Source organism: Glycine max, chromosome 2 (assembly GCF_000004515.6).
Source record: "Glycine max cultivar Williams 82 chromosome 2, Glycine_max_v4.0, whole genome shotgun sequence".
NCBI classification, from domain to species: domain Eukaryota; kingdom Viridiplantae; phylum Streptophyta; class Magnoliopsida; order Fabales; family Fabaceae; genus Glycine; species Glycine max.
This window is the reverse complement of record NC_016089.4, coordinates 46,488,409-46,516,145: the sequence shown is the minus strand read 5'-3', so window position 1 is coordinate 46,516,145 and position 27,737 is coordinate 46,488,409. Positions and strand designations below refer to the sequence as shown.

The following is a 27,737-nucleotide window of genomic DNA, read 5'->3' as shown; positions in this document are numbered from 1 at the left end:
TCTTTTAATTTTTTAACTAGTTAGGGCATTGGTTAGCCTTAGCCCTTATAGTAATTCTTAAGATATTATTCCTTTGGTGGCTTCTTATTTATAAGATTTTTTTTCAAAAACTTATTTGTCATCATTTTCCAATTTTTAGAAATATTAATTATATTTTCCTAACCTATCCTTAATTATATATTCTCCTTCAAATATTAATTAATTAGATGAGAAGTAATTAAGTAAAAAGAGATAGTTAGTTTTTTAAAAAATAAGTAAGGACATATACTTTTGAAAGAGTAATACACATTATTAATAAATTTAATATGATTAACTAAATTAATTTTTTTTAATGAGTATGAATGAGTTAAAAAAGTATATAAATAAGAAAAAAGTATTATTATCATGTTTTGAAGAAGAAAAAAGAAAATAAAATTATTATCAGTCTATTTTTAGTATTTGAAGGCAAGAGTGATGACCAATTAGAGAAAAGCTGCATGAGATTCACCATAATCCACTTCCCCGTCCAAGTTCATTTTGGTTTTTGGTGTCCACATTCTTCACGCTTCTCATTCATTCTCTATACAACCACGACGAATCCTCGCGATGCCACTCCAACCTGTCACAAGTCCCACTTCAATTTACAATCTTACCCTTCACTCTTCTCCCCAATACACCTCCACTCAGTCCATTCACCAATGGCACTATGGTAAATCCAATAACCTTAATCATTGTAAAGTTCTTCACTCCAATTACATAAATCCAACCTTTCGTACGTTAATCTTGCAATCTGTACAATACAACAATAACTTTAGTTTCGTTTTTCTTACTCACTCACCGCCGGGATGTCGCCGGTGCCCGGAGCACACGCCCCTCTCCTCCCGGGATCCAAGTCCAAGGATGTTCCGCCGGCCACCGTGTCCGGCGCCGTGTTCAATGTCGCCACCAGCATAATCGGCGCCGGAATAATGTCTCTTCCGGCGACTCTCAAGGTCCTCGGAGTGATTCCGGCGTTGGTTCTGATTCTCGTGATTGCTTTTCTTGCAGAGCTATCCGTGGAGTTCCTCATGAGGTTCACACGTGCCGGCGAAACGACGACGTATGCCGGCGTCATGAGAGAAGCCTTTGGACCCTTGGGAGCAGTGGCAGCTCAAGTCGCTGTTGTAATCACCAATCTCGGGTGTTTAATTATGTACCTAATTATTATTGGTAAGCAAATATTAGTTACTTAAATTCATTATGAACTTAATTTTGGTTACTTGGACTAATTATGAGCTTATGCTGATTATTTAATGTGTTGTGTCATGTGCTCGTGTGTGTTATTTGATGCAATGAACAGCGGATGTGTTTTCTGGGAATCAACGTGAAGGGGAAGTACATTTGGGTGTTTTGCAACAGTGGTTTGGGATTCACTGGTGGAGTTCTCGGGAATTTGCTCTGTTGGTTGTCTTGTTCTTAATTTTGCTTCCATTGGTCTTGTACCGTCGCGTAGGTCAGTGCCCACTACATCTTTATTTGCGTTTTGACTTCTAATTTGATCCTATCCCAGGACCCAGGGTGATTGATGTTTAGGTGGTGGCTATGACTTATGATAGCCAATTTTTTATTATGATGACATCCGCAATTTTTTTTACCTTTTGATCAAAATTAAATCCTTAATATTTAGTTATTTGCCTTACCATTTTGGTTAGATGCAGTTACTTAAGTGTTTCTAGTGTTGTTCTATAATCAGTATTGAAGTTTCACTTGGATCATCTGCAGAATAAAAGTTTGCATTAAAGATCAAGATAGGTTATTAGATGAAACTTCATTTCTGATTGGAGAATAGAATGTGAATTTCGTCTTTTTGGTTATTGATATATGAGATGCGCGTAGCCAGGACTAACATTTTATTTTGTTGTGCCATGCTATGCTATTGCTTGCTGCATACAGAGTCGTTGAAGTTCAGTTCTGCAATATCAACTCTTCTTGCTGTGGCATTTGTTACAATATGTACCGTGTTAGCAATAGTTGCTATTGTTGAAGGAAGAACACAGTCCCCTAGACTGATTCCTTGTTTGGACCAACATACCTCTTTTTTTGATCTGTTTACTGCAGTGCCGGTCGTAGTCACAGCCTACACATTTCATTTTAATGGTACGTACCTAATTACTTACCTTCCACTTTGTTACATTACACCTCCTTTAAACTTTAAAGCACCTAAAGATTTGATTGCTGACAATTGTTTTAATTTAAACTTGCAGTGCATCCAATTGGGTTTGAGCTTGCCAAGCCATCAGAAATGGCAACAGCGGTTCGAATAGCATTGCTGCTTTGTTGTGTCATTTACTTTTCAATAGGCCTATCTGGGTACCTCTTGTTTGGGGATTCAACACAGTCTGATATTCTCGTCAATTTTGACCAGAATGCTGGTTCTGCACTTGGTTCATTGCTCAATGTTTTAGTCCGTTTAAGCTATGCTTTTCATGTTATGTTGACTTTCCCTCTCCTCAACTTCTCCTTGAGAACCAACGTAGACGAATTCTTCTTCCCTAAGAAGTCTCCTCTAGCCACAGACAGCAAGAGATTTGTGAGTCTCACTCTAGTGCTGCTAGCCTTAAGCTACATTGCTGCTATTTTAGTCCCAGATATTTGGTACATCTTTCAGTTCATGGGATCAACATCTGCAGTGTGCCTTGCCTTTGTCTTCCCTGGTGCTATTGTTCTAAGGTAATCTCTCTCTCTCTCTCTCTCTCTCTCTCGTAATCTTAGTCCTTTTCTGTTCATTTGAACAATGACAATTGTCAAATAAATCTGAAAAAAATACTAGCGACACTCTATTTTACACTATTTCACAGTATTCCGTCTCGACCGACTGAAATTTATTAAAAATATCAATTTTGGTGATTCACATTTCTTATCTGTATAATTTATTTTTTTCTTTTATCAAAAAATGACAGGGATTCTTACGGTATATCAACAAGAAGGGACAAAATTATTGCACTGGTTATGGTTATACTAGCTGCGATAACAAGTGTGATTGCTATCTCCACCAACATATACAAAGCCTTCCAGTAGCACCTCGTAAATTTGTATTTTCTTTTCCCTTTTCAATTTTTCCCTATATTTAGAATTTTTTATTAGGGGAGAGGGAGACGTAGAGAGAAAAAGAGAGAATTCTAGACGCATTTGATAGTTGAGGCACTTGGTGACTTGGGTTTATACTTTCGGATGCCATTGTTGTTTGTTGTAAAATTCGTATATCTAGAACAGACCAGCTATGTAAAATGTAACCAAGGATGTGAGATCCAAATTTGGGGTTGAAAGTGCATGCATATAATATGAGATCCAAATTTAATGTTGAAAGGTGACAAAATTTGGCCACCATTATTATGCAAGAAACCCAAGTGCAAATACACCGTGTGTTAACATTTGGGTAGCTGGTACCCATTATTGAGAACAGATCTTGTAGCCATACATACTGTGTCAACAGTACATGTATTCATTTATTGTATGTCTTATCATTTGGTCCATTTCTTTTAACAATTTATTATTTCCTGTCATTTTCTTATGATCACAATCCAAATCGGTCTAACATAAGCAACTTGACTACATGTGATCGGTTCTTGTTAGGCCACGGACTCTGTCCCTAGTTACCTTATCTATATGTGGCGAGCTGTGAGTGTATATTAATGGTGTCCTCTATCCGTACGTGTTTAAAAAGATAGGGTGCATAACAAAAAATATATATTTTTTCAATCTTTAATTGAAAATAGTGTTCTGATAAATTAGTGTTTGTGATTTATCATTTATTGCTTGATTAATTAAAAGATATAGAAGACTAAAATTGAAACAGAAAAATATTTAAGAGAAAAAATGTATTATTAGAAAGACACATGTATGATTGCTAGTTATTCAATTGAATTTAAATATTTGTATATCAAATTCTGAATATAGTATATGTGTACTTTTTATTTTACTTAATTTTTGTTTTTATACATATTTCTAAAATATTTTACAAAAATTAAAACAAATTCGTTAAGATCGATCTAGTGGTAGAGGACTAGGTAATATGTAAAAAGTCATATAAGTTCTAACTTTGAAGCTCTATTATTGTAAGAAAATAATGTCAAATAGAAGTATATATGAGGCATATCAAATATCGGTACTAAATAATTAAGAACCAAAGACGTTTGCAAATTTCGTGAAAATATAAACGTTTTAATTAACTTTGATTAGACATTAGAGCGGTTGCAAGGCCAGACTCATCTTTACTAGCGATGCTTTGATTTTGCAATGCTTGTAAGATTAGAAGTCAAAACAAGGGAATAAATCGTATAAAAAAAATTAAAGAATTGAATTTTATATTGTTTGACTTGGGGTTGTTTAAAACATTTATCACAATTTTTAAATTTATTATTTTCCTAGTATATACCTAGATTATTTCCGTGGGCAGTCAAAAACCAAGGCCGAGGCCTTTATGTTTGGATACGCGGAAGAGGGTGAAATATAATTTGTAATAAGTTTGACTTAAGGTTGTTTTATTGTTCGGATTGATAAAATGAAAATGGAATATATTGAAAACTACTAGAACCTATTCCATTATTTACCTTCTTTTTCCCCTCAATTTCAAAGAATGAAAAGGATTGAGAATTTCATTACATTTCATCATAATACGTTTGTACAATACAATTAGTTATTTTATTAATTCTATTATATTCTAGTTCTTTATTGGCGTTTTTAGTAGTATAAGCCTGTCCGGGGGAGATCAATATCATATGTAATCATTTACTGTGAGTATTACAAGCAACGCAACAATGAAATCATAATCCACCCCTGCATTGATTTTGACCTTCAAGCCTTCTTTCCAATTGCTGAAGTTGCTTCTTGGATATACATCAATTACCTGCAAGTATGTTGTAATTTAATTTCGTTAGTTTGTAGTGTAAAAAGCCTTTTTTAAGGGAAAATAGGGTCTTTCCCCTTTATGATCTAGGTTTCGTCATGTATTTAATTAGAGTCAATTTAAATAAAATTTTTAATATGCATGTATTTATAAGAGAAGAAAATAAAATAAATTAATTTTCTAAAACATAAAATTATTTTATTCATATCAACTAATTAAAAAGTTAAATGATATTATTTTTTTTTGAAAAATGAGGTACATAAATTGATTGACTAATATTTCTATAAATACTTATTGAAAAAGGAATTTAATTTGGGTAATTTTTACTTTCACATTTTTGGGATTATAATGGCCAGAACAAAAAAGATACTCCTAATATACTACTTGCATTGACATGATGCTAATGACATGCTCATCATATAAATTTTATTGATTTGCAGCCAAATGCAAAGGTGTATGTAGTATTCTTAAGCAAAATTAACCTTAAGCCACTTGTTGACATCTACCTTAAAAATGTTACGCAAATTAAGCTCAAGATTAAAATCTGCTTAATTTATAATTCTATAACCATAACCACATATATACCTCTGCAATCATGGTGTCTCCTATGTAAACTTTGCAGGACTTGTCAATGTGGCTCCCAACAAGTTGAAAGCTGCTGATATCTTCATTGATATTGGTGGCCATGAACACATCAAGCCGTGGTTTCATGTCAACAGGGTGGGATCGTTGAACCCCAAAAATCAAATCCTTCTCCTCCGAGCTTTTGCCTCTATGAACCATCCACCCATGCGGCAGTGTTATCAGCTTTATCTTCAATGTATCATCACATGTTCATGCACCGTCAATTTCTTAGTCTAGTGTTTTAATTGTGTATCTTATATTACTTGGAAATTTAAACCATTAAGCATTGATAATAATGACATGAAGAGTCTTAGCTATACATTAATTAATTACTAGGCAATAGGCATGTAACATGTTTACTTGAAGAGAACTTATGAAGCATTATACATTTTATTTGCTTCACGTATCTGTACTCGATATATATCTGATATCAATATTTTTGTATGCTTTACTGAATATGTGAAATATCCATGTCTTTAATAATTCTCAACTTTATGGATAATCTTAAGAAAAGAATGAAATTGATACTATTTCATCAATCGTTGGTCCAAATTGTAATACTGAATTCAATCTTATTAACTAAGGATATAAGGTTTTTGAATATATCCAAGCATTATTGATGAAAAAACATAATTGAATATAAAAAAATTCATTAAAAATAATTAGTTAAATTCTTTGATAGAGAGTAATTATTGACAAAATCAATTAATATTTCGATAGAAAATAGAAAGCAATTTACCATAATAGTAACATATTTTTATTTTGAATTTAGTAATATCTAAGAAGTATAGAGGAATGACATTTCTCAAGAAGTCTATTCTTCATTTAGATTAGCAGAATTTTGATACATGTATGATCATTTCCTATATATTTTTAGAATAATGGTATCGTAGTATTAGATGATACGTATTGTATTTCATACAAGTATCATATTATGCATAATAAATTAAAGAGAAAAGTTTATATACTTTTTAACACACGTCAAGGCTTGAGCCATCAACTCGAAGCAAGAGATCACCGTAACATCTAACACCTCGTATCGTTGGTTTAAGAAGAATCCGCGGTATTTCTTCTTCACAGTTATTTCTGATGGGCAAGTCACACAGAAGCTATCCTCTACACGGGGAACTCATGTGCCACTTCCATAGGCAATTCAGGAGCATTGGCCTCCATTAAGAATTAATGCCTCAAAGATATATTCAGAGTTTATAGAAAGAATTGCTTAATTTTGCTTAGGATAGTTTTGTTGTTTGTAGTGCAGAAAACATACATAACATGATTAAGCTATATGTATATATATATATATATATATATATATATATATACACACATTTATATGAGAGCTGAAGTGGTTCTTTCACGTTTTGGTCTCCTTGGATTAATTATCAGAACAAACGCTGTAGAAAAGTAAGATAGGGGACCATTGTTTTACATATTTAATTTTATCTTGTGTTTGTTATTTATTACCAATCAAAGAACTTGTATTTTTGTTGATTTTTATATTAGGAAGCCTGCTTAATCTTTGCTATTAATTTCACAAGTTCAAAATGACTACTTTTGGTATTTCTTAGTCAGCTCTTAGACCTGAAGACTCTCATGAAAGCCTTAATATTTGACGGTCGTTCTTTTCTGTAATTTGTCATTCCCTCTTTTTTACGCAATAGATTTGTTCATTTGAATTGAAAAGTTTCGAATTTAAATAGCTTTTGAATTTTACTCATTTTATATTAAGAGTAGATATAGCTTTTCTTTTTTACTTTAGATATTTTTAACTTAAGACAAGTCAATTTTTTATGCAGTGTGCTGATTGTTTTTTCTAACTTGTTCAAAGTTAAAGGCTCGATCAAAAAAGCAAATAGTTGCAAGGGGATATGAAAACAATACAACTCGTTACTTATAGAATCATGAACTTGAGTCATTAATTTACCTTGTGAAATTTCATAAAAAAGAAGGAAGAAATAATAGTCTATTATTAGTGAGTTTAAATATGAGAGAGAGACTAATTTGATCGTAGGATAAAATTTCTAGAAAAAGTATTTTGAAATCTTTATTTAAACACGTTTGCTGGAAACTATTAAAGAATTTCTTTATCTCAAAGTTCAGACAGCCGATAATTGAAATTGTGACAGCATGACCCAATAACTTTATCAACTGTACACTTGTATTAGATACAAAAATATCATGTGTAGATAACAATGCAGTGTTCGAAAGGAGTTTATGTAAGAAATCACTAAAAAATTAACCATTTACACATTTTTCTTTCCAAAAATAGCAATGTGTTTCCCATATAAGTAAAAAAATATTTTATGCACCTAAGAAGTTTAATTAAAATTAACAATAGAACTATTGATGCTAATAAGGATCACAAAGCATGACTCTAAGAATTTGACAGATACTTTATAAGTTATAACGATTATTAACATGTAATCATGATTAGAATTAAATTCTTTTTGAAAACAAAAGAACGAGTATCAAAGAATGCTATTTTTTTTTTACAATAATGATATTTGAGTTAAAACTTATGAGTTCATGCATATTATTTAATCTCTTACTATTAGGTCAACTTTAGTGGGTTAAAGAATGCTGTATTCAACATTTCATATAATTACAACAAATTAACAATAAACCAATACTTTAAATTAACCTATAAGCACACAATAGTGCTATACCTTTATCACCCCCATAGATCGAACATGGCAGAACCATCCTTACAAAGATCGCTGAGACAAGAAATGTTAACAAACCAAATTCAAAATAATGTTTAATTTGGAATGAAAAGAGAAAAATAAGTAACTAACCCATGTAGTCCATATATGATTGCAGCTGAGCATACTGTTCAAACATTTGCAACTCTCGTACTACGTACTAATTCATCCTTTCTGCAGTAATGTACAACTTATAACCGACCTTAAGAGTTAGAGACCACCTATAGTTTAGTTTCTGGAGATATAAAGGTTGTATGGTTGGATGGTTAAAAAAAAATGATGGGTTTAATTTTTCTGCTAATATAAATATAAAAATTCTAGATCTCTTCTTGACAGTAGGAGGCACTGACTTAACAAACTGTTTTTTTTTTTTTTTAATAACAGGTTATCACAACGGAGCACTTTTTCCCTGTGTTTTTCAATCCTTATCTTCACCTCAAGATCTAGCCATAAGCCATGCATGTCAAAGTAGATATGTTCAATCACAGTATCACACCATTAAAGTAGCCCAGGCAAGCAAGACGGATGGAGGGGGGAAGCAAAATATATATTTTTTATTAGTCATTGAATCACAACTCATAAATTTATTAACTTTTAAAATAATTCAAATGATAATTTATAATTGAATAATAATATAAAATTATTTTATTCATTAGTATCATAACATTAAATTCTATAATTATTCTATAATTAAACTACAATATGTTATCACAATATATTAAAAATACAAAAAAAAAGTCATTTAATTATGAATCATAATATGAACTATGAAGAGATAATTAATGCTTATAAGAATTACTATAAAATACATATTTTCTTCGATCACATATATATAAGCAAAAAATAATAATTTCACTCATATTAAGAAAACTAGTTATGTTTATTAAATTGTATGAATGTCAACTAAAAAATATATTTTTTTAAAATTAATATTCATTAGAATTTGATGTCAAACATAAATCTCTTATTAAATGAAAGATATTTTAAAAATAATTAAGATTTATTTATATTTGGGACCAAGATATAATGAATTTTTTTATTTATATTTGAAACTAAAGAGTAGTATTTAATTAGAATACTCTTTAAATTATATATATATATATAATTAATTGAATTTGATGCATATTTTACTATAGATAAATTTGATGATAAAAAAATGTCATCTATAACTTAGATAGCAATATGATATATTTAATTATTATAATTCAATGTTTATTTAATACTTATTACTAAAAATATTTCGCCCCCGTATATTAAGTTTGGGGATCTGTCCCGAAAGGATCAATAAGAAGGAAAAATTTCAAAGCCATTCTGTTGAAAAATTTCAGGCTATACAGTATTTTTCTATATCAAAAAACAAAGCAGGAACATTAGAAACACAAAATATTTAGAAATCTTTTCGATGGTTTGAGTGCTGATGTTATCCTTCCATTTCTTTTTATCCTTTTGCTTTCTTCACCATTCTCCCACATGCAATGGCCATGCTACAGTGCAACTGTTTCTCGAATTCAAAGACAACGGTTTTCACTTTTCAGCAACAACGCGGTAGAATATGTAGAGGTACGAGGTTATGCACATAATAATATTATAAAAGAGGAGAACCATGTTGCCGGGCTATACTTCATGGGCCTCAGAATAAACCCACCATAACATCATGAGATAATTGCTATTTCCACTCCCCTTCTTTACTAATACACTTCTTTTCTTTCTATGTACCTAAAATACCCTTCTAAATGCACACTTCCCCTTATGTTCTTCGGGAAAACACAGCAATAATAATATATATTAATATAAGGTACAAGTACGTAGTACCGTAATCAGGATACATTCAAGGAGCAAAAGACCCCAAACCACACATCCAAGGGTTACTCCCTATTAAAATATGTTCTTCATCTTAACCTATATTTGATCTGCAAATTTGAGGCAATTGATAAAAAATTTCACAAATATAACTGAAATGCATAATCTACTTTTCATATGCAATATGAATTTTCATTGTAAATACGAAGATCTTGTAATCCATAACTTAACTTGATATGTAAGTAGTGTTTTTTGAACTTTGATGTCTCTTTTGTCTTAGGTCGCAAATCACGAGTGTTCCCTAATTTTGTTTGTTTGATAAAATTTTGCAATAGTGGGAATCAAACACTGATTCTCATATTAACTAGATCGTTTTCACTTATATAAACACAACGAAACCTTATATGATTGCATCAATCATTTGTGTTAGAAATATGTATATAATATTAAAAAAATGTTGATAACATACTTTTTAACACATTCTTTTGAGTATCATTTTTATAATTGACTAAAATTTATAAAAAAAAAAATTATAATTTTTTAGGTCTTACTTGTTATATAATGACTCTCACTCTTAATTTTATAATTTTTCATAAATTCTAACCAAAGATAAATTGTATTAAGAGGAGTATGTTAGAGAATATAATATTAGTCATTCTCATATTATAAAAATATATAGTTGTGGCACCAACTAGATATTATTATTATTATTTGATTATTATTATACTAAACTAGCTTTTTTATATACTTTTTTTTTATATATTTGTATCATACTAGATACTAGATATAATTAGTATTATCTATTCCATGATGCCGGGGTGTACTATTATTTGTACTGGATCTCTTGTAACCTCACACTCACCTGACACTCCCTATAGACTCGTGGTTTTCAAATTTGGAGTGATGTCCTTTTCAATATTTCTTTTAACCCTCTTATCTTCAAATGGTTGAGTTGTGACTGTTCTTCTTCCCAGTGCCCCATGACTTGAAACCTTGTTCCTGTGGGGGCTGACTGCATCAGTCGCAACCAAATCACAGATATGAAAAACACAAATAACGTAACAATCTCTTCCACTCCAAATACTATCCGCAAATTCACAAATAGAAACACAAACAGTTGAAAATAAAAATAAAATAAAAATACTGCTGAAATGTCTCTCTGAGAAAAGACCTGATAAGCTCAAGTGTTTCTCTCTCTCTCTGCTATTTTGAGGCTTTTCATTGTTTGCTGTGGTGGATTTTGCAGCCTTGTGAAGAAGAAGCTCTCAAGTTCGGACAAACGACACCTCACAAGCCACAACACTGTATATATCTTGCTTATTCATTCATGTCTTTTCTTACATTTTACTATTAATGTTTTTTTATGTTATTCGGATCACATTATTCTTTATATATGGCAGAAGTACCCTTATACTTCAAAAAAATAAATCTTTGTCATATGAAAAAAAATAACTGTGCACAGTAAATTTATTTCGTCTGTATCGCATGTTTTTCAACTCTCCAAAACAACGTGGAAGTTAAATATTTTATTATTTATTCTGTGATGGATATTGATGCAGCTAGCCCAAACCTTTGCGGATCAAAAGACCCACCAGATCAGATTGTTTCCTATAATGAAAAGAATGAAGGTGCTGGTCAGATGAACTAGCCATGTTTCTCCAAAGGTATTATTGGTGCATGTTTGTATTGAAGTTTCCAAAGGTATTATAAAAGCATCTCAAGTCTTGTTTCTTTAAAATTAAGTTTATAGGTCAAATTTTACTGTGAAACATACTTTTGTAGGATAATCAAATATAATCTCAAATTGATTTTATTCTGAAACATAATTTTGAATTTTTTTCACCTGAAATTCAAACATACTTTTATCATTCAAATTAGTATGTGAACTAGGATCTGGAAGAGTGATAATAATTAATAAGTAGAAAGAGAATCTCCATGATGGGTGAGTCACAACCTCTCTACAAGGTGTAGACTCAAAATATAGCGTCAGAACAAATCTGAATGTATATAGTATATAGAACTTTTTTTAAAAAAAAAATCATTGCATAAAAAGTTATATGAGAGAAAAATATTGATATGATAAAATTTATAATGTGATAGTAAAAAATCGATAAAAAGAAACAAGAGGTATTTGAAAGATATTTTAAATAATGAGATATTTATGTATCATTATTTTTTTTAGGCAAAATGTATATAGACCTAAGAAATGAAATTGGAGTCTTGGGATAAGAATGGGTTCTCATATGGTGTACTATATATAGGAGATGTTCTACTTTTATAGAAATCAAATAAATACGGATGAGTAACAGCCTAGCTACCTACAAGGTGTAGACTCGAAATATAGACTTGGAACAAATTTGAATGAATATATACGTCCTATGAAATGAAATTGGAGTCAGGGGATAAGAATGGGTTCTTAGATGGTGTACTATATATATTGTATGCATTTTCTTAGCAACTGATTGACTTAAATTCACTTTTAATTCTTTGTTAAATTATTGTACAGTTGATCTTTCAAACTTTTAATATTTAACAATTTTCTTAGTTCATTGTTAATGTATTATCAATTTATTTATGAAAATTGTTGACATAATACATTAATAACGATGTGACATTGATATGTTTAACATATAAAATGACTTAACAATTCAATACATATGTTGATGTCGCAATGACACTATGCTTATAATGTAACACTAAAGATCAAAATAGCACAATTATGATATTGTTAGCACATTGTAAGTGTCATGTTATCATACATATTAGATTATGACATTTGTCATGTCAATATATTAGGGTTACCTTAGATATTTCTGTTAAAAAATTGAAGGCACACTAAGAATAACTACAATGCATAGTTGAATATATAAATAAGTTATTTATCTTAATTTTGTGGATCTTATATAATTTATCATAAATTTAAATATTTTATACAAAAATTTGTTCTCATGTTAAAGTTATTAAAATGAATAATCAACTTAATTTTCTGTGTTCTACCATACTTGAGAAATATGTTATTTATGATATAAATATTTTAAGTAACGGTTATTTATATAAGTAACTCATGTCATCCACTCTAATATTTAAAAAAATTAAGCAACATTGATCAAACAATTCATATAAGCATCTCCATTTGAAACATAATCAAATGTGCAATAATAATAATTTTGAAAAAACAAAATTACATAATCATGAAACTAATACCGGACCAAAAATGGATTTAATCCTAACTTATTTGATGTTAATTAAATAGTTATTGCTCCGTATATATAATCGTATTTTATCATTTTACATTGCAATGTCTTTTTATTTGTTGAAACGTCTGTTAATTGCAATTTGTCTACTAGAGCTATAAAGGAGAAGAATTAATGAGCCTTAATTTATACAAGTAGGAAATACAAAACTTGATTTATTTGATTAAAATTTAAACTTTAGGCATAATGCATTTAAAAGTGTAATGTATGAATTCGGTTCGTTTAATTTGTTTATGATTTAATTAATTATTTTATTTTATAAAATCCCTTTTTTCAATTTTTTCAATTTTAATTAACCATTATCTTAAGGCTGCAATAGTTAACAAATACGTATGTACCATTTTCCATTAAAATTACGATTAATAAATATTACATTTTAAATAAAAGCATTTTATGTTAATTTTAAATTATATTTTTAAGGGGAATACTAAACAAAGTTGAATTAATTTATTATATGTTCACGAAGGTGCATTTTTCCTATGTTATTGGAGAAGCGACCAATTTATATATATAATCTATCCTAACCTAAAGGCAGTAATAACTTGGAACACAGAAGAGCTTTTGGCAGCCATTATAACAGCATGCAGCAATGTTAAAATCTGATACTAGGATTCGATCAACTTTTCAAAGACCCATGCATTAGAATTTGCAGATAAAGAGAATAATTAATAATAATAAAGAAGAAAACAAAGTTGCTGATTTAATAGTGTATATTGTTATTAAAGTTCGTAGGCAACAAAATTATGGCAGAGAAAGGACAAGATGGTATAGCTGTCCACAGGGCAAAGATTTTATCTAATTGCAGAAATTGCCTTGTACTGAATGGAACACACTCACAACAGCAAAGCGCTATGTAGGGGTACGTGTATCTAGCTAGCTATAACAACTATATGTTTACATATATGAAGACCAGTGGCAGTGACCCTTTTATTCTCCTTCGGTTGAAAAGCCTGAGATTGAATTCTTACCAGAAAAAAATAAAAATAAATGGGTTTGGAAGAAGGGGAAGAAAAGCATAATTGAAAGACGAGAGGATAAGAAATTCAACATTGAACATTGAACATGATAAACAGTTGGGTACGTCCATCTAAGAGAAAAAAAAGAAAATAAAATCAATTTATGTGCATTTACTTTTGAAGAGATTATATAACTTCTGTTTTTTTTTTTTTTCAAAACTTGAGATAGACAAAACTTAATTTTAACTTTACGACAAGCTTTATTTATTTGACTTTCTTAATTTTGTTCTTTATAAATACCTTTGGTGAAGTTTATTATTATTAACTTGGGATAAATAATGTGTTTTATATTTTAATTTATTTTAATGTGAATAAATTTCAATTTTTAAAGAAAGCCTTTTTTATTATGTAACTTTTAACACTATTGGTAACTAATTATTAATAATATTAGAACTTTAAATAATGAAATAAAAATATTTAAAATTTCATTTAATCTTTTAAAATCTATATATAAAAAAGGTATGTTTAGTTATCTTTCAGAGTGTCGTAATACACATTACTTATAAGATAGAAAACATGAAAAATATTTCAGACTGAATGGCTCAATTATCCGTGTAATATGTCACCTTGACCAAATCAGAAAGTATTACTGATCGACAATAGCTTTTAGAAGGATTTTTAAATTCGATTAGACCCCTCAGTCCCCTCTCATATTTATGAAAATGCTTTTTTAATGGTTCATATTTCAATGAAAAATTAAGCATACATCAGAGTGTTTAAAATAAGGGTTTAATTATATGCATTCATTGAAATGTAAAATTACATTATCGTTTAATTATAAATTAACGTTAATTTTAAAATAATTATTATAAAATTAATAAATTTATCAAATATATTGAGTTATAATTAAATGATAATATAAAATTATTTATACTATCAATACATTAGCTATTTTTTCTTAAAATTAACTCCATGCTTATCGAAAGTTGTTGGAAGCGGTCCAAGGGGTGTTTGATCAAAAGGAGATAATTTTTAAATTAATACCTAAATAGGAGTAAATCATAGGGATTTTTATAACTTATGGATATAAAATCGTAAAAAATTGATGACTTTAACTTTTTAAAAAAAAATAGAAATTGTAAAATATTTAACAACTTTAAAGTCATACTAATTTTTTTTTAAAAAAATTAAATTAGTTTTGAAGGACTCTAAATTAATTTTAATTTATAATTGTTTTATTTAATAAAACTATAAAAAAAATTAAATTAGTTATAATTTAAAAAAAACTAGTTTTAATACTAATTTTAATTTAAAAATTAAAAAAATTAGAACGACTTTGAAGTGTTATAAACTTTAAAACTTCATATAAAAAAAATTTAAAAAAACTAAAATCATTGGAGTTTTTATGACTTCACTAAAAAAATCGAAATCATCAATTTTTATGAGTTCATATTCAAAAGTTGTAAAAATTGTTATGAATTACTGTTATTTGGATATTAATTTAAAAATTACTCTATTTCAAATGAGATTACTCCTTTTGATCATTTGCCCCCGACCCTACATGTAAGTCTCATTCCTAATTATTCATTATAACTACAATATCCTTTTATATTAAGATAGACCAATGTTGCACATTTCATCTCTTAGTTTAATATGGATTGAGAGGATTTATGCATTTTTTTTCTTTCAAACTTGAACCGAATCAACCAGTTTAGTTAGGTTAGGTCTACCAATCAAAATACATATTGTTCCTAGATTTTCTTTAAAAAAAATTAAACAACAATATATACATATATATATATATATAATATTAATAATAATTTTAAAGAGTATCATGCCAATAGATTAAGTCATCGATTTGCAACTTTAAAAACAAAACCCATTATCCAAACTAAAGATGATCAGATTTGAACAAATTTAGTTGGATTCAAACCTTGAACAATGACTAAACCTAAATTGATGTGTTTTAATCGGATCAGGTTAGTCGAATTTACAAACTTAATTACTGAACCCGTGGAGCACCCTTTGCCCCAATACTCATTTCCTCACGTTTGTAGATACGTGTATGTATATACAATAAAATGTTTGGCTTTCTTGTTTATATTATCTTGATAGATTCTTGCATTGTGGCCTATGCTACATACGGATTCTCTTACCTGTCCATGAACAACAAAAGCACTTGTCACTCAACTTTATACTTTTAATAAGTTTTGTTTCCATTGTCACACATTGGCATGTGAATGTACTTTTCCAAAGTGCAACTCACGTGAGCTTTGCTATCTCGCAAGTAACAAGAATCATAGCATACTAATGTACGATACAAACACAAAATAGTTCGGGATAAGAAGAGAAAATAACTAGCGTACAGAAAATTAAACTCATTATATATATATATATATATATATATATATATATATAATATTATATATATATATATATAATATTAATATTAATATTGGCAGGCAGAAAGATAATTCATTTTATCCTTTGGATTATGCTGCAGATCTACCGTATAGCCAGTTAGATAAAATGGAGGCTCTGTGAAATGTGTGAATCTGCTATCGATTTCATTTTCATATATAGAGACAAACATTTCAGATTCATTTTTAAAATAATTTGGAATGTCACGAGAAACTTTTCTGAATTGAGCAATAGAGTTCTCTGCATAATTGGACCCTAAAAAATGTTTCTGTTTTTGGTTTCATTCTGGTCACAATTGGTCACATGATATTATACTAATTAATGGACACCAAAACGCGTACAGGTCAGCAACGTCACATATATAATATTGAACATTACTCGCATTCATCATATATCATTTACTAATTTTAAGTAATTAATTTACGAAATAATAGCATCACTTTAATCTATGCAATTAAGCAGCATGATATAGTAATCATTCGGCATATTATATATACGTAGATGCATGACTCCAATCATACAAAAGGCGTACCGTACATATCATATTCATCGTTCATGAAACATGCGTAAGTAAAAACATTCAAATCCAAAACAGAATCTTCTCAGTCTCCAACTTTATTGCAACTAACAACTCTTCCAAGTCTCCAAGGACACTCCAGCTATAAAGGGTTTAATTAGGCTCCAATATTAACAGGAAATATGAAGTTAATAAGAGCTATGGGATAACGCAACGGAGTGCATGCATTTTCTTTCATTCTTAAAAACACCGTGTAAATTTAATGTGATTCGTAAACAAACTTAATCAATGATAACCACTTGTAAATTATCTGGATAAGTTGTTGCAACATAATTATTAGATTCAAATTTAAATTCTGAATATGTAATTATTAAATATTCAAAATAACATTTACTGTCTACAATATTCTTATTCGTCTCGTTATGTTCGTAGTCTAAGAAAATCTTAATCAATCAATGTTGCACGTGTACCTCACCAAGCATGCGCTTGCAGTTTTTTGTGCAGCTTAATTCTTAGCAACATTAATTACTTACTCAATTATTGGTTTCTGAATCAAAGCCAATGAGTTATTTTAGTTGAAATGCTCACACCTAATAATAAACTGTGTGAACACAGTGGAAAAATATAGAAAAAACGTGAGGTTAGCGAACTTAATCAGGATTGTAAATAGTCAACAGTATTGTAATTAAATTTAATTTTAACTATTTATTTAAATTGCATCATTAAGATTTCCTCTTTTCATACTCTCGTATCTTATATATACGTTAGCAAATGTTTGTTTATGAAACTTGTTAATATACACTAATTAATATATATATATATATATATATATATATATATATATATATATATTAAATGTTATTATAGCATGCCACTGTTTATCAAGACAAAAAACTTGCCAGTATAATTTTGTATTTTGTGCCACATATTTACGATACATTTAAATCAAAATACATGATAATGACCTAGCTAGTCTCGATCCCACGCCCAACCAAGTCCTGTTCTTTATTGTCAATTTTTCAATGATGTGCCAGTCAGTACATATTTACCTTTGCTTTTAACTTTAACTTCAATGTTTGGAATTGACTAGCATAACCTTTTGTTACCATGTGTTTTTATGAGGCTGATATTTAGCTATATGTCTCATTCAATTAATTCATAAAACATAATGTGTTTTATATTTTAATTAAAGTAAATGCATAATTATAAAGACTTTAATTTTCATGCATATTGATAATACAAAATTTTCACATCATTAATTCACTAATTAGAATTCACCTTACATATATTTTCAAAATGATTATTTTAAAGTTCAATAATTTTATTATATATGATAATTTATTTTAAATAATAATTTATTTTTTCATAATTATTTAAGTTAAACTTAATTATATAACATATCATATGTCTGAGTTAAACTGAACTTACATTTTTTTAAATAAAATCTTGGAATTTGAATTTTGTGGATAAAAATAAAGATTTGAGAAATTCTATTAAAAATGATTAATTATATTCTTTGACTGAAATAATTAATAATGAACAAAACTATTAGGTACTTCCCATCTATATAATATGATGACTCAAAAAACTCAATTATAAATACCTTAAAATCACAAATTGCGCTTATCGGTTCATCTCTCTCCATGAATTCCAGCATCGGATTTCAATTGAATTATAAATACCTTAAAATCACAAATTGCCCTTATTGCCCTTATGTCTTCCCTTTGGGACTATAGGGAAACTTCGATAAAATAAAATAAAATAAATCCCATCATAGAAAACTACCCTCGCGATGATATCTTGCTGTTTTATATCTTAAAGTTGACTTTATTATAAATTTTTTTTTACTAACAAATAAAAATAGTTATTTAAGTGTTAAAGTTATTTTCATAGGTTGATAAAAAATAAACTATCAATATATATATACACATTTTGAATTTATATTAACAATATAATGTATAATACTAATATGCATGTGATGTATTAATAGGATCAAATTTCTATCCAAATAGAATTGCCTGTCGGTATCAAGTACAATTGTGTGCCGAAAAAAAAAAAGAAGTACAATTATGTTAATATATAAATTCATAATCTCTATATTAACAGTTTAATTTTTATTAAACAAAGACTACATAATTGAAGTCATAAAAATGCTATATAATAGAAGTTAATCCAATTTTAAATTATGAATATTTTAATTTATTGATTGTGTCCTTTAATTAATCGGCAAATCATGATTGAAAAAATATTATTATTGATAGATAGAGGAATCGAGATAGATAGATGAATTATACAATAAACGAAGGTGGTCTGAAGGAGTATGGTCCATATATAAGGGTCCAAGAAAGCATTGTGCTCGAGGTTGTGGAGGGAAAATTGGGGGTCACAGGGGAAAACTAGCAACTAGCTGAGCACACTAATGGAATCTAAAAGGCTCTAGGAGAGTTCAGAGCAACAAAATACTTTTATGGAAGGCAAGAGACAAGGTAGGAGCAGGGATATGTGTATGGAGGATATTGTTTTGTTGTGATGATTAATGGTCACGCATGTGAATGGAGGTGGGTACGTGATTTGTCCTTGTGGAATGGTGACAATACTGGAACGCGGAAGCAACAAGAACCAACAGCTCTAAATACATATCATATCATATGATCCTTGTCATTCAAATATCATATGTTTATATCTATATCCTGTGACTACTGGACGGCTTATCTCTCGGCTGCTATATATATAAGCTCATTATAATTAAATACACTCATCAATCATCATTAACGCCAACATTCATGTTCAGTGTGTTTGGACCAAAATAATATTACGTTGGATGAGGAGAGTTAGGATTATTTTTCATAAGATTCTAAGTTTAAACTTTTTTATTTTCATTATACAACAAAAAATACTAGCATTCTAATGCTTGGATGCATGTATACCAGTCTCTTTCATGCCTTTCCATCTACTCTTTTCATTTTCATTACTTCTACCTAAAACCATAGATAGTCACGATTATGAATGTCTTTGTTCAGCGGAACAAACCTTTGATCTCGGAAGCATGGGGAAAACCATAAACAACTATGAACTTCAAAGCTTAAAGATTAAATGTTAAATTATAATTTTGATCCCAGTTTTTTAAATCTATGATTTTGATCCTTTTTATTTTTAATTGTAATATTTGATCCCTTAATTTTATAAATTAACAATTTTAGTCTTTTTGATAAATTATTAACTAATAATTGTAATTATTAGAAATATTAAATTAAATAAAAATTATTAATCATTAAAAAAATTCAATAAAAAACTATTAATACTAATATGGTGTTGTTGTCGATGAAATTGTGTGTGATAATGAAAGTGAAAAAAGTGTTTGCGAAGAAGAAGAGAACAGTATGGTGGAGAATTAGAATTATTAATATTTTTATTAAATTTTTAATAATTAATTTGTAATTAACTTAATAACTCAATTAATTATAATTATTTATAAATAATATATAAGAGCATCAAAATCACCTATTTATAATACTAGAGAAATCAAAATGTTATAATTAAAATTTAGAGAAATTAAAATTATAAATTTAAGAAATTAAGTAGAACAAAATTATAATTTAGTCAAGATTAAAAAAGAAATGCTAATTTAAGTGTTATTACCGTTAAAAGAAAAGTTATGATCAGGGTAGAGTCCCATCCCATTTTTTCCCCTTTTGTTTGGATATCTCATACCTTTCTTATAAAAGACAAATCCTGTGTGAAATTAATACTGGAGTTTCTCCTTCCAGCAATGCATTTCAGTCTACTTGAATTATTGACATTTGACATTAATAGAGACTCCTAATTAATTTCTTAACACAGGAAGGGAAACGTACGTAGCATGTGGTAATTTAGTCCATGTGATTGGCAAAAAGATGATATAATTTTCAGAAATACATTTGCCAATTGTTAGATTACTAGATCTAATTTGTTAAATAAGATAAAAGTTTGCTACCTAGATTAGCTTGAACCAATACTATCAGTGATCGAATGTTAATTAATCAATGGATCATGAATTTATGTTAAAGTTAAATGTACGCACTTATACATCTTTTTAAAACTGGTGAATAATTAGTCTTTTTATTTTATTAAGAAATTTTTATTATTAGAAAAAAATATATTATAAAAGAAATAGAAAAGGTATTCCAATACTTATATACAAGAAACCTCAGACATCTTCAAAGTCTAGTTCTTAAATAAATTTTCTATACATCCATACAAGACAAAGGATAAAAGGACCAATCTCTCAACATATACACCTATTTTAGAAATGATCTAAGTCAAGCCAACGAGTACAATTTAATAAGATCTAGAGTCCCCAGCCTAAAAGTAATTTAGTTACGGTGTAATTAATCAAATATAATTAACTAGAGATCATGCAAATTAAGTCACCATCATCCAAATTTTTTAAAATTTATATATTCCTCCGAATCAAACTCCTATGTTGAATCAAGTGAGAAGTAAATCCAACGTTAACACTACAGAGAAATCAAGCCATGCATAAAAGCTATTCAATTCCAATCAACTTGTTAAGTGGTTAAAATTCCCTTTATACTCTTTAATTTTATTCACTTATGAAAAATAAAAAACTTGACTCGTGTTAACAATTATAAGACTTGAGTTTATAACAGTCAAATCATTTCTCTTAATTAATGGGACTTGTTACTTATACATAGTGTACATAAGTTGGCTAGTTAAACAGTAAACGTGACTTGGGTTATATCTTTACAAAATCAAGAAATTTAGATCAGAATCAGATGCCCTTTTCAATGAAGATAAAAAAGAAATCAATAATAAACTATTATGATATCTGCTGAGCGTTTCTTTATTGGACAAGCTAATAATTGCAACTAGGAAAAAGTGGATACAGTAATTTCAGTGTCCGTGATTTGAATACCACAGTTCAAGTTATATATACAGAAATCCATATCATGATCATGTGAACATCCATGTCAAATTTATGTACAGCTTTGGATATATATGGAAGCTAGACAAGAGATAATTATGTATGAAAATTGATGTGGTTTCAAAGCTAATAATGGATTTTAATCTGTTTCTTAGAACTGCATGGAACCTCCAGCTAGCAAGTATACATGTTATAGTTAATCGTAACATATTTACGAAACAAAAGCATATAAATCATGACATTTTAATTTCACTTTCAAGCGGGAAAGATAAAAAATAATAATATGAAAATCAGCTTAATTAGGTGTCTCATACGATGAGAAGGGTATATATATATATATATGATGGCACGTGTGGAGAGAGAAGAAGAAAGAAGACAAAAGTTTGATTGCTGGTGCGAGAAAGGATCGAGAGTGGAGGAGAGCCTAAAAAGCCCCCGTGAGGAGTGTTTGGAGGCATTCCAAAATCACAACTAAACATCCTTTTGTTGCTTCTCCTTCACTTCTTTCGATGGCCATATTTTCACTATCACGAGTTGATGATTCCCCTTCTACCATTTTCTTCCAACTCAAAAACTTATGCCAGATATTCTTTTTTCCCAATATGCCCTTTTTTGTTTTTGTTTTTTTTAACAGCCAAAACATTTATTATTAATTAAAGAAAGAAGGAGGCACAAGAAGTGGCCACCAAAATGCTGAGAACATACAGAGAGACGTTTTACACATAATTAAAAAAGGGATAGTTATTGCCATCCCGCATACATAAACCTGCATAGCTATATAATTATATTCCTTAGTTTAAAAACTAAGTGGTTCCTATTTTTCTGGCATACAGCTATATATATAAGTTACTCACAAACTATATATTTATTCCTCTTGATGAATTATTTATGATTTCATTATAACACTTTGATAAGGTAATGCATATCACTCGACATATTTTCTGGGAAAATTTAGTATTTAGAAAATAATCATTATTTTTTTCTTTTAAAATTTGTTTCAGAAGTTGACAAATTATTATTGTTTGAAAAGATGATAAACTAACACCTTTTTTAAATAAATAAAAAGAAGAAGAATCCAATTCAATGATCTAGCTAGTATACTGCTATTATATATGTATTATATTTATGAAATTCCATAATCTTCTAGCTGCCACATCAATAATCAATAAGTTAACACTTTTGGCAAAGAGAAAAGAAGCATTTCAAAATTGGGCAAATGGAAAAACTCCAAAATATATAACAAAAGGGTACTTTTGTAAGTTCAACCAAAATGTATATAGTATTTATTTATGAATAAACTGAGACAGTCATGTGGGGAGAAAACACATGAGATCATATGGATTTGAGAGCTCATCCCTTTCTTTTAAATGACCACAGAACTCTGCAGAGTTGATAGCAAAAGAAAAGCACCAGAGAGAAAGAAAGCCAGAAGAAGGATCATAAGAGGAGAGAGAGAAAGAGAGAGCACACAAAATGGTTTCCAAAGAGCAAAAGAGAGCAGCACTGCATGAGAAGCTGCAAAATCTTCGTTCTATTACTAACTCTCATGCTGTAATTCCCTGCATTTTCTCCTCTGATATCTTTCTTTCCATTGGATATATTTCTCCGTGAATATTCTCAAGGAAATATGCCAATTGCCTAAAAGAATGTTCAGTTAGACAGTAATATTGTTGTACACTTATATATACTCCCCTCTGCTATTCAGTTCCTCTTCCGAATTTGATTCCATTTTTGTTAAAGGAAACATTCTTCTTCTTTGTTATTTTTCTTATTATTCAAATCTTACATAGTTATATATAATAATTTCCTTTTTCCTTATTGAACTAATCCATATTCATTCTTTTTGCATCTTCGACTATCTTTCTGTGCTCTCATTTCCATATCTGGGTAGAAAACGGAAGCACAAAATGATTTATGATGAATATTAATTATTACAATATAATATGGTTGAAAATAGTGATTGACAACTTTCTTTAATTTAATATCATATGTCTTGTAAACCAACGCATATATATATAGTTGTTTCCTATCTATGCAGCGTATTTGAGATAGTAAATTATTTAATTATTATTATATATGCATGGTTTATGGCAGCTAAATAAAACTTCGATCATAGTCGATGCATCAAAGTATATCGAAAAGTTAAAGCAAAAGGTAGAAAGACTGAATCAAGAGATAGCCTCTGCAGAAACTTCAAGTGTCCACAACCCTTTGCCTATGGTATTTTCTTAATTGAGAAAAGTTAACAGCATAATCTATATTCAACAACTCCAGTACATATATGTTTGATCAAGTTCCTTGCAATATAAAAGCATTGATTGGAGTGGCATTTTTGGTGAATGGACTTGTGCAGGTTACAGTAGAAACCCTAGAAAAGGGATTTCTTATAAATGTTTTCTCGGCAAAAGGGTGTTCAGGTCTGCTTGTTTCCATATTGGAGGCCTTTGAAGAGATGAGACTCACTGTGCTTGAAGCTAGGGTTTCTTGTACAGACACTTTTCGATTTCAAGCAGTTGGAGAAGTAAGATATATGCATACATAGCAAATTTTTAAAAACTATATTACAATTGCTTATTTGTTTTCAACATGTGTATCATTTGATCTCTCTCTTTTCCTTGTGTTATCAATACTTTAGGATGTCACATGTGTTGTCCTTTTATAAAACGTTCCTCATTGGGGGACGCCAGTAAAGGGACATAGTTACTGTGTGCATTAATTGATGGTCATGCATATATAGTGTTAAATCTTAACCCTAATAATAATAGAGTATTCATTAATTGTCTACCAGGTACAATGTCTTTCAGTAACGAATTAATATTATACATTTTCTTGCATTTTTTCTCCAATGTATATTCATTTATAATAATGACGGAAAAATATATATGATGTAACTTTTGTAGAATGAAGAACAAGTGGAGACAATTGATGCACATGTTGTGAAACAAGCTGTGGTACAAGCAATAAAGAATTGGAGCAAAAGTGGCGATCAAGAAGAGTAAATCAGTAATCAAATGTTTGCTATATATATTGCAATTTTCCAATTTTTTTTTCCCATTTTCTTTCATGTTGGCTAACTGGTAAATTGTTCCTTGAGGAATCAGGCGTCGTACAAGATAGCTTCCAATTTTTAATGAAAATATATATGTGCCAGCTGTAAGAGAATGATAAAAAGTAGTTGATGGTTGATAAAATTTATGTATGGAGCCAGCATTTACATATCTAATATATACCCACATATATACATATAATGATGCATAAACAAATGCATATATAATGCATTTTAATTATTTTATATAATTTAGTTAAATATATATGAGGACTGAGGAGTCGAAAATTATATGATTAGACTGTTAACCTCGTAATGTAATGAATGAATGATTAATAATGAGTTTAATTTTATTCAAATCATGCCAATTAGGTTAATTTCCTAAACAATGTTCTTAAAGTCAAAAGTATAATGGAATGAGGCTAACCGGATGAGACACGTAAAACTTGAAATGGCACCTTCCCTAACGGAGTTTAGTACAAAAAAAGGTAACAAAGATGTGGCCTACTGAAACTTCAAGCAATGAAAGTTGACACTTGTTACCCATGGAATAGACTAGTGATGAATGTTTTCAAGTTAATCATGAACCGAAGACAGGTGACCTCACGGTCGCTCAGGCGCTGCACCATCCTTCAGCTTATAAAAATGGTCTTTGCATGATAAGCAACCCAACGTATTAATTTGAAAATAATGAAGTATATTGGGTCTATAATTTAATTATTCCTTACAATGGACACACATATTCTTCTACTGGGCACTTTGGACTTTTGAACTATTATATACATAAAGGGGTACATTTTTTAAAGTATACACTATACAGTTTCTAGATTGTATGAGTTATGTATACGTAAAAATTAAAAAGCCTCTTAATCACTGACCCTTAATTGTTTTCTGACGCTGACGAAAGAAAGAATGCATCAATATGGGTTTAAGACTTTAAGTTTGATCGCACTGCCTAAAAAGATGATCTATTTGCTTCAAAGCTATACTGTATTAGTACAGGTTCTTCTATTCCTGTCACCTTACTTAGTAATATTATATTATTTAGTGCATATATGACCAAAAAAATAGTGCATATTTATTTTTTAAGTCTCACAAAAAGTTAGAAGAAAAAAGTAATTATTTATTCAAGTAAAACTAAACAAGAAATTAAGAGGAAGCGAATAAATAAAATTATATTTTCTTGTTACATTATTTCTTGAGGGAGGGAGTTAACGATCTCCTAGTCCTGTTCTTGTTAGTTAGGGACATGATGGGTTCGAAGTTGAGAATTCCTATTTTTAAGGACATGGATTGGTAAGGGGTAGGAGTGGAATTGTGGAAGGAAGAGGAGTTTGGGTAAGGGTAAGGGTCGGGTCAGAGTGAAGGGATGAGGGGTTTTGGATTTTGGGTTTAGGTCAGAGTGGAGAAAAGGTATGTTGGTGCACGTAAGTCACAAGACAAGGAGACTTGAGTTGAAACTCAACTCAAATTTTGGTTGACGTATACTCCCAGTTCCCACACTTTGAGTCACACTCAGAGACTTGGTTTTTGATATCACCCACATCCAGATGGATTGGTCCATCTTTATTTTTTCTTTAAAAATAAATATATATTATATCTTATTTTTATTGGGTTAATATACCATTTGATATATTTACTGTATTTATATAATCACTTCTCATTCTTTTTTATATTTTGCAATTACTTATTTTACTTGTTAAGATATGCTATCACTTCTTAAAATATCTATTTAATTTTCTTACCTTTTAAAATTTATGCTTTGATTTAAAAAAATAATCAATCTAGCAATTTTAATACAATTTAAATTTAGTTTTAGTTTTTATTTTTTTAAATATGAAGGGTCAATCCATCAACTCAATCATAAGCGAGATAAGCCAATGTGTCTAGTCTGTCCTACTTAAGCGAGACTAAAATAGAACATACTATCGCACATTATCATTTTTACATAAAAATGGTTAAATATCCATTAAATATTATCACTACTTTCTATAAATATTTTTGAATAAAATTTAAATTTAGTTATTATTAATTAAATTAACTAATTTACCTATTTTTATTGGTTTTGATAAATTAGTTTTTTTTGTTTCTTATATAAAGGACTAGAGAAATTACTATATAAACATTAAATTTGACTGCTTATTTAGTTTATTGTTAATATAATGTTAATATGTAGTGATTTTTAGATGTTTTTTTTATCAAAATTAAAATTTATTAAAATAATATAATTTTTATTAAATAGATATAGTTGTGTAATTTTAATTATAATAAATTGTGAAATTTTAAGTTTATTATGTAAGTATGAATTATTATAATAATTAATTTATGTTTTCAATTTATGATTTCATTCTTATAAATTCATTAAAAAGAAACATTTCGGGAAAGAAATATGTCATTAATAAAACTTAACTAATTTTACTATAAACTTATCGGTCTCTTGCTGATTATGATCAGTTCTGCATCCCAAAAACATTTGAGAAACCAAATTCAGGGAGAAAAAGTGCATAGGTTTTCCTTTGATGTTCTTCTACTACTCCTATTTTCCTATTTTCAAGAGAGAATGCTAAATATTTTTTCCTTGTAATTAGAGAAAGATGTTCTAATTTCTTCCACTTAATAATATTTT

General features: G+C 29.1%; 3 protein-coding genes and 1 long non-coding RNA gene across 4 annotated transcripts; 3 read left to right on the top strand and 1 right to left on the bottom strand.

Moving 5' to 3' along the window:
- The first annotated feature begins 36 nt into the window (after positions 1-36).
- On the top strand, positions 37-3,324 carry LOC100793508 (amino acid transporter AVT6C). Its single transcript, XM_003519362.5, has 5 exons — positions 37-1,188; positions 1,319-1,471; positions 1,912-2,115; positions 2,223-2,688; positions 2,919-3,324. Exons 1-5 carry the CDS (start codon positions 825-827, stop codon positions 3,034-3,036), a joined length of 1,305 nt encoding a protein of 434 aa, XP_003519410.1. The 5' UTR covers positions 37-824; the 3' UTR covers positions 3,037-3,324.
- A 1,408-nt stretch (positions 3,325-4,732) lies between these two features.
- LOC121174312 (protein LURP1-like) lies at positions 4,733-5,647 on the bottom strand. The gene is made up of 2 exons (XM_041013406.1): positions 5,450-5,647; positions 4,733-4,864 (listed from the first exon to the last, which is right to left on the bottom strand). The coding sequence occupies exons 1-2, from the start codon at positions 5,645-5,647 to the stop codon at positions 4,733-4,735; spliced, it is 330 nt and encodes a 109-aa protein (XP_040869340.1).
- Positions 5,648-10,867: 5,220 nt separating this feature from the next.
- Positions 10,868-12,588, top strand: LOC102668268 (uncharacterized). Its single transcript, XR_413316.4, has 2 exons — positions 10,868-11,297; positions 11,553-12,588. It is a non-coding gene; the product is annotated as an uncharacterized lncRNA (long non-coding RNA).
- Positions 12,589-23,376: 10,788 nt separating this feature from the next.
- Positions 23,377-25,142, top strand: LOC100306253 (uncharacterized). Its single transcript, NM_001249149.2, is given in 4 exon segments — positions 23,377-23,616; positions 24,160-24,285; positions 24,419-24,586; positions 24,966-25,142. Coding segments are annotated over 4 exon segments (471 nt in total). The 5' UTR covers positions 23,377-23,538; the 3' UTR covers positions 25,065-25,142.
- Positions 25,143-27,737: the final 2,595 nt, after the last annotated feature.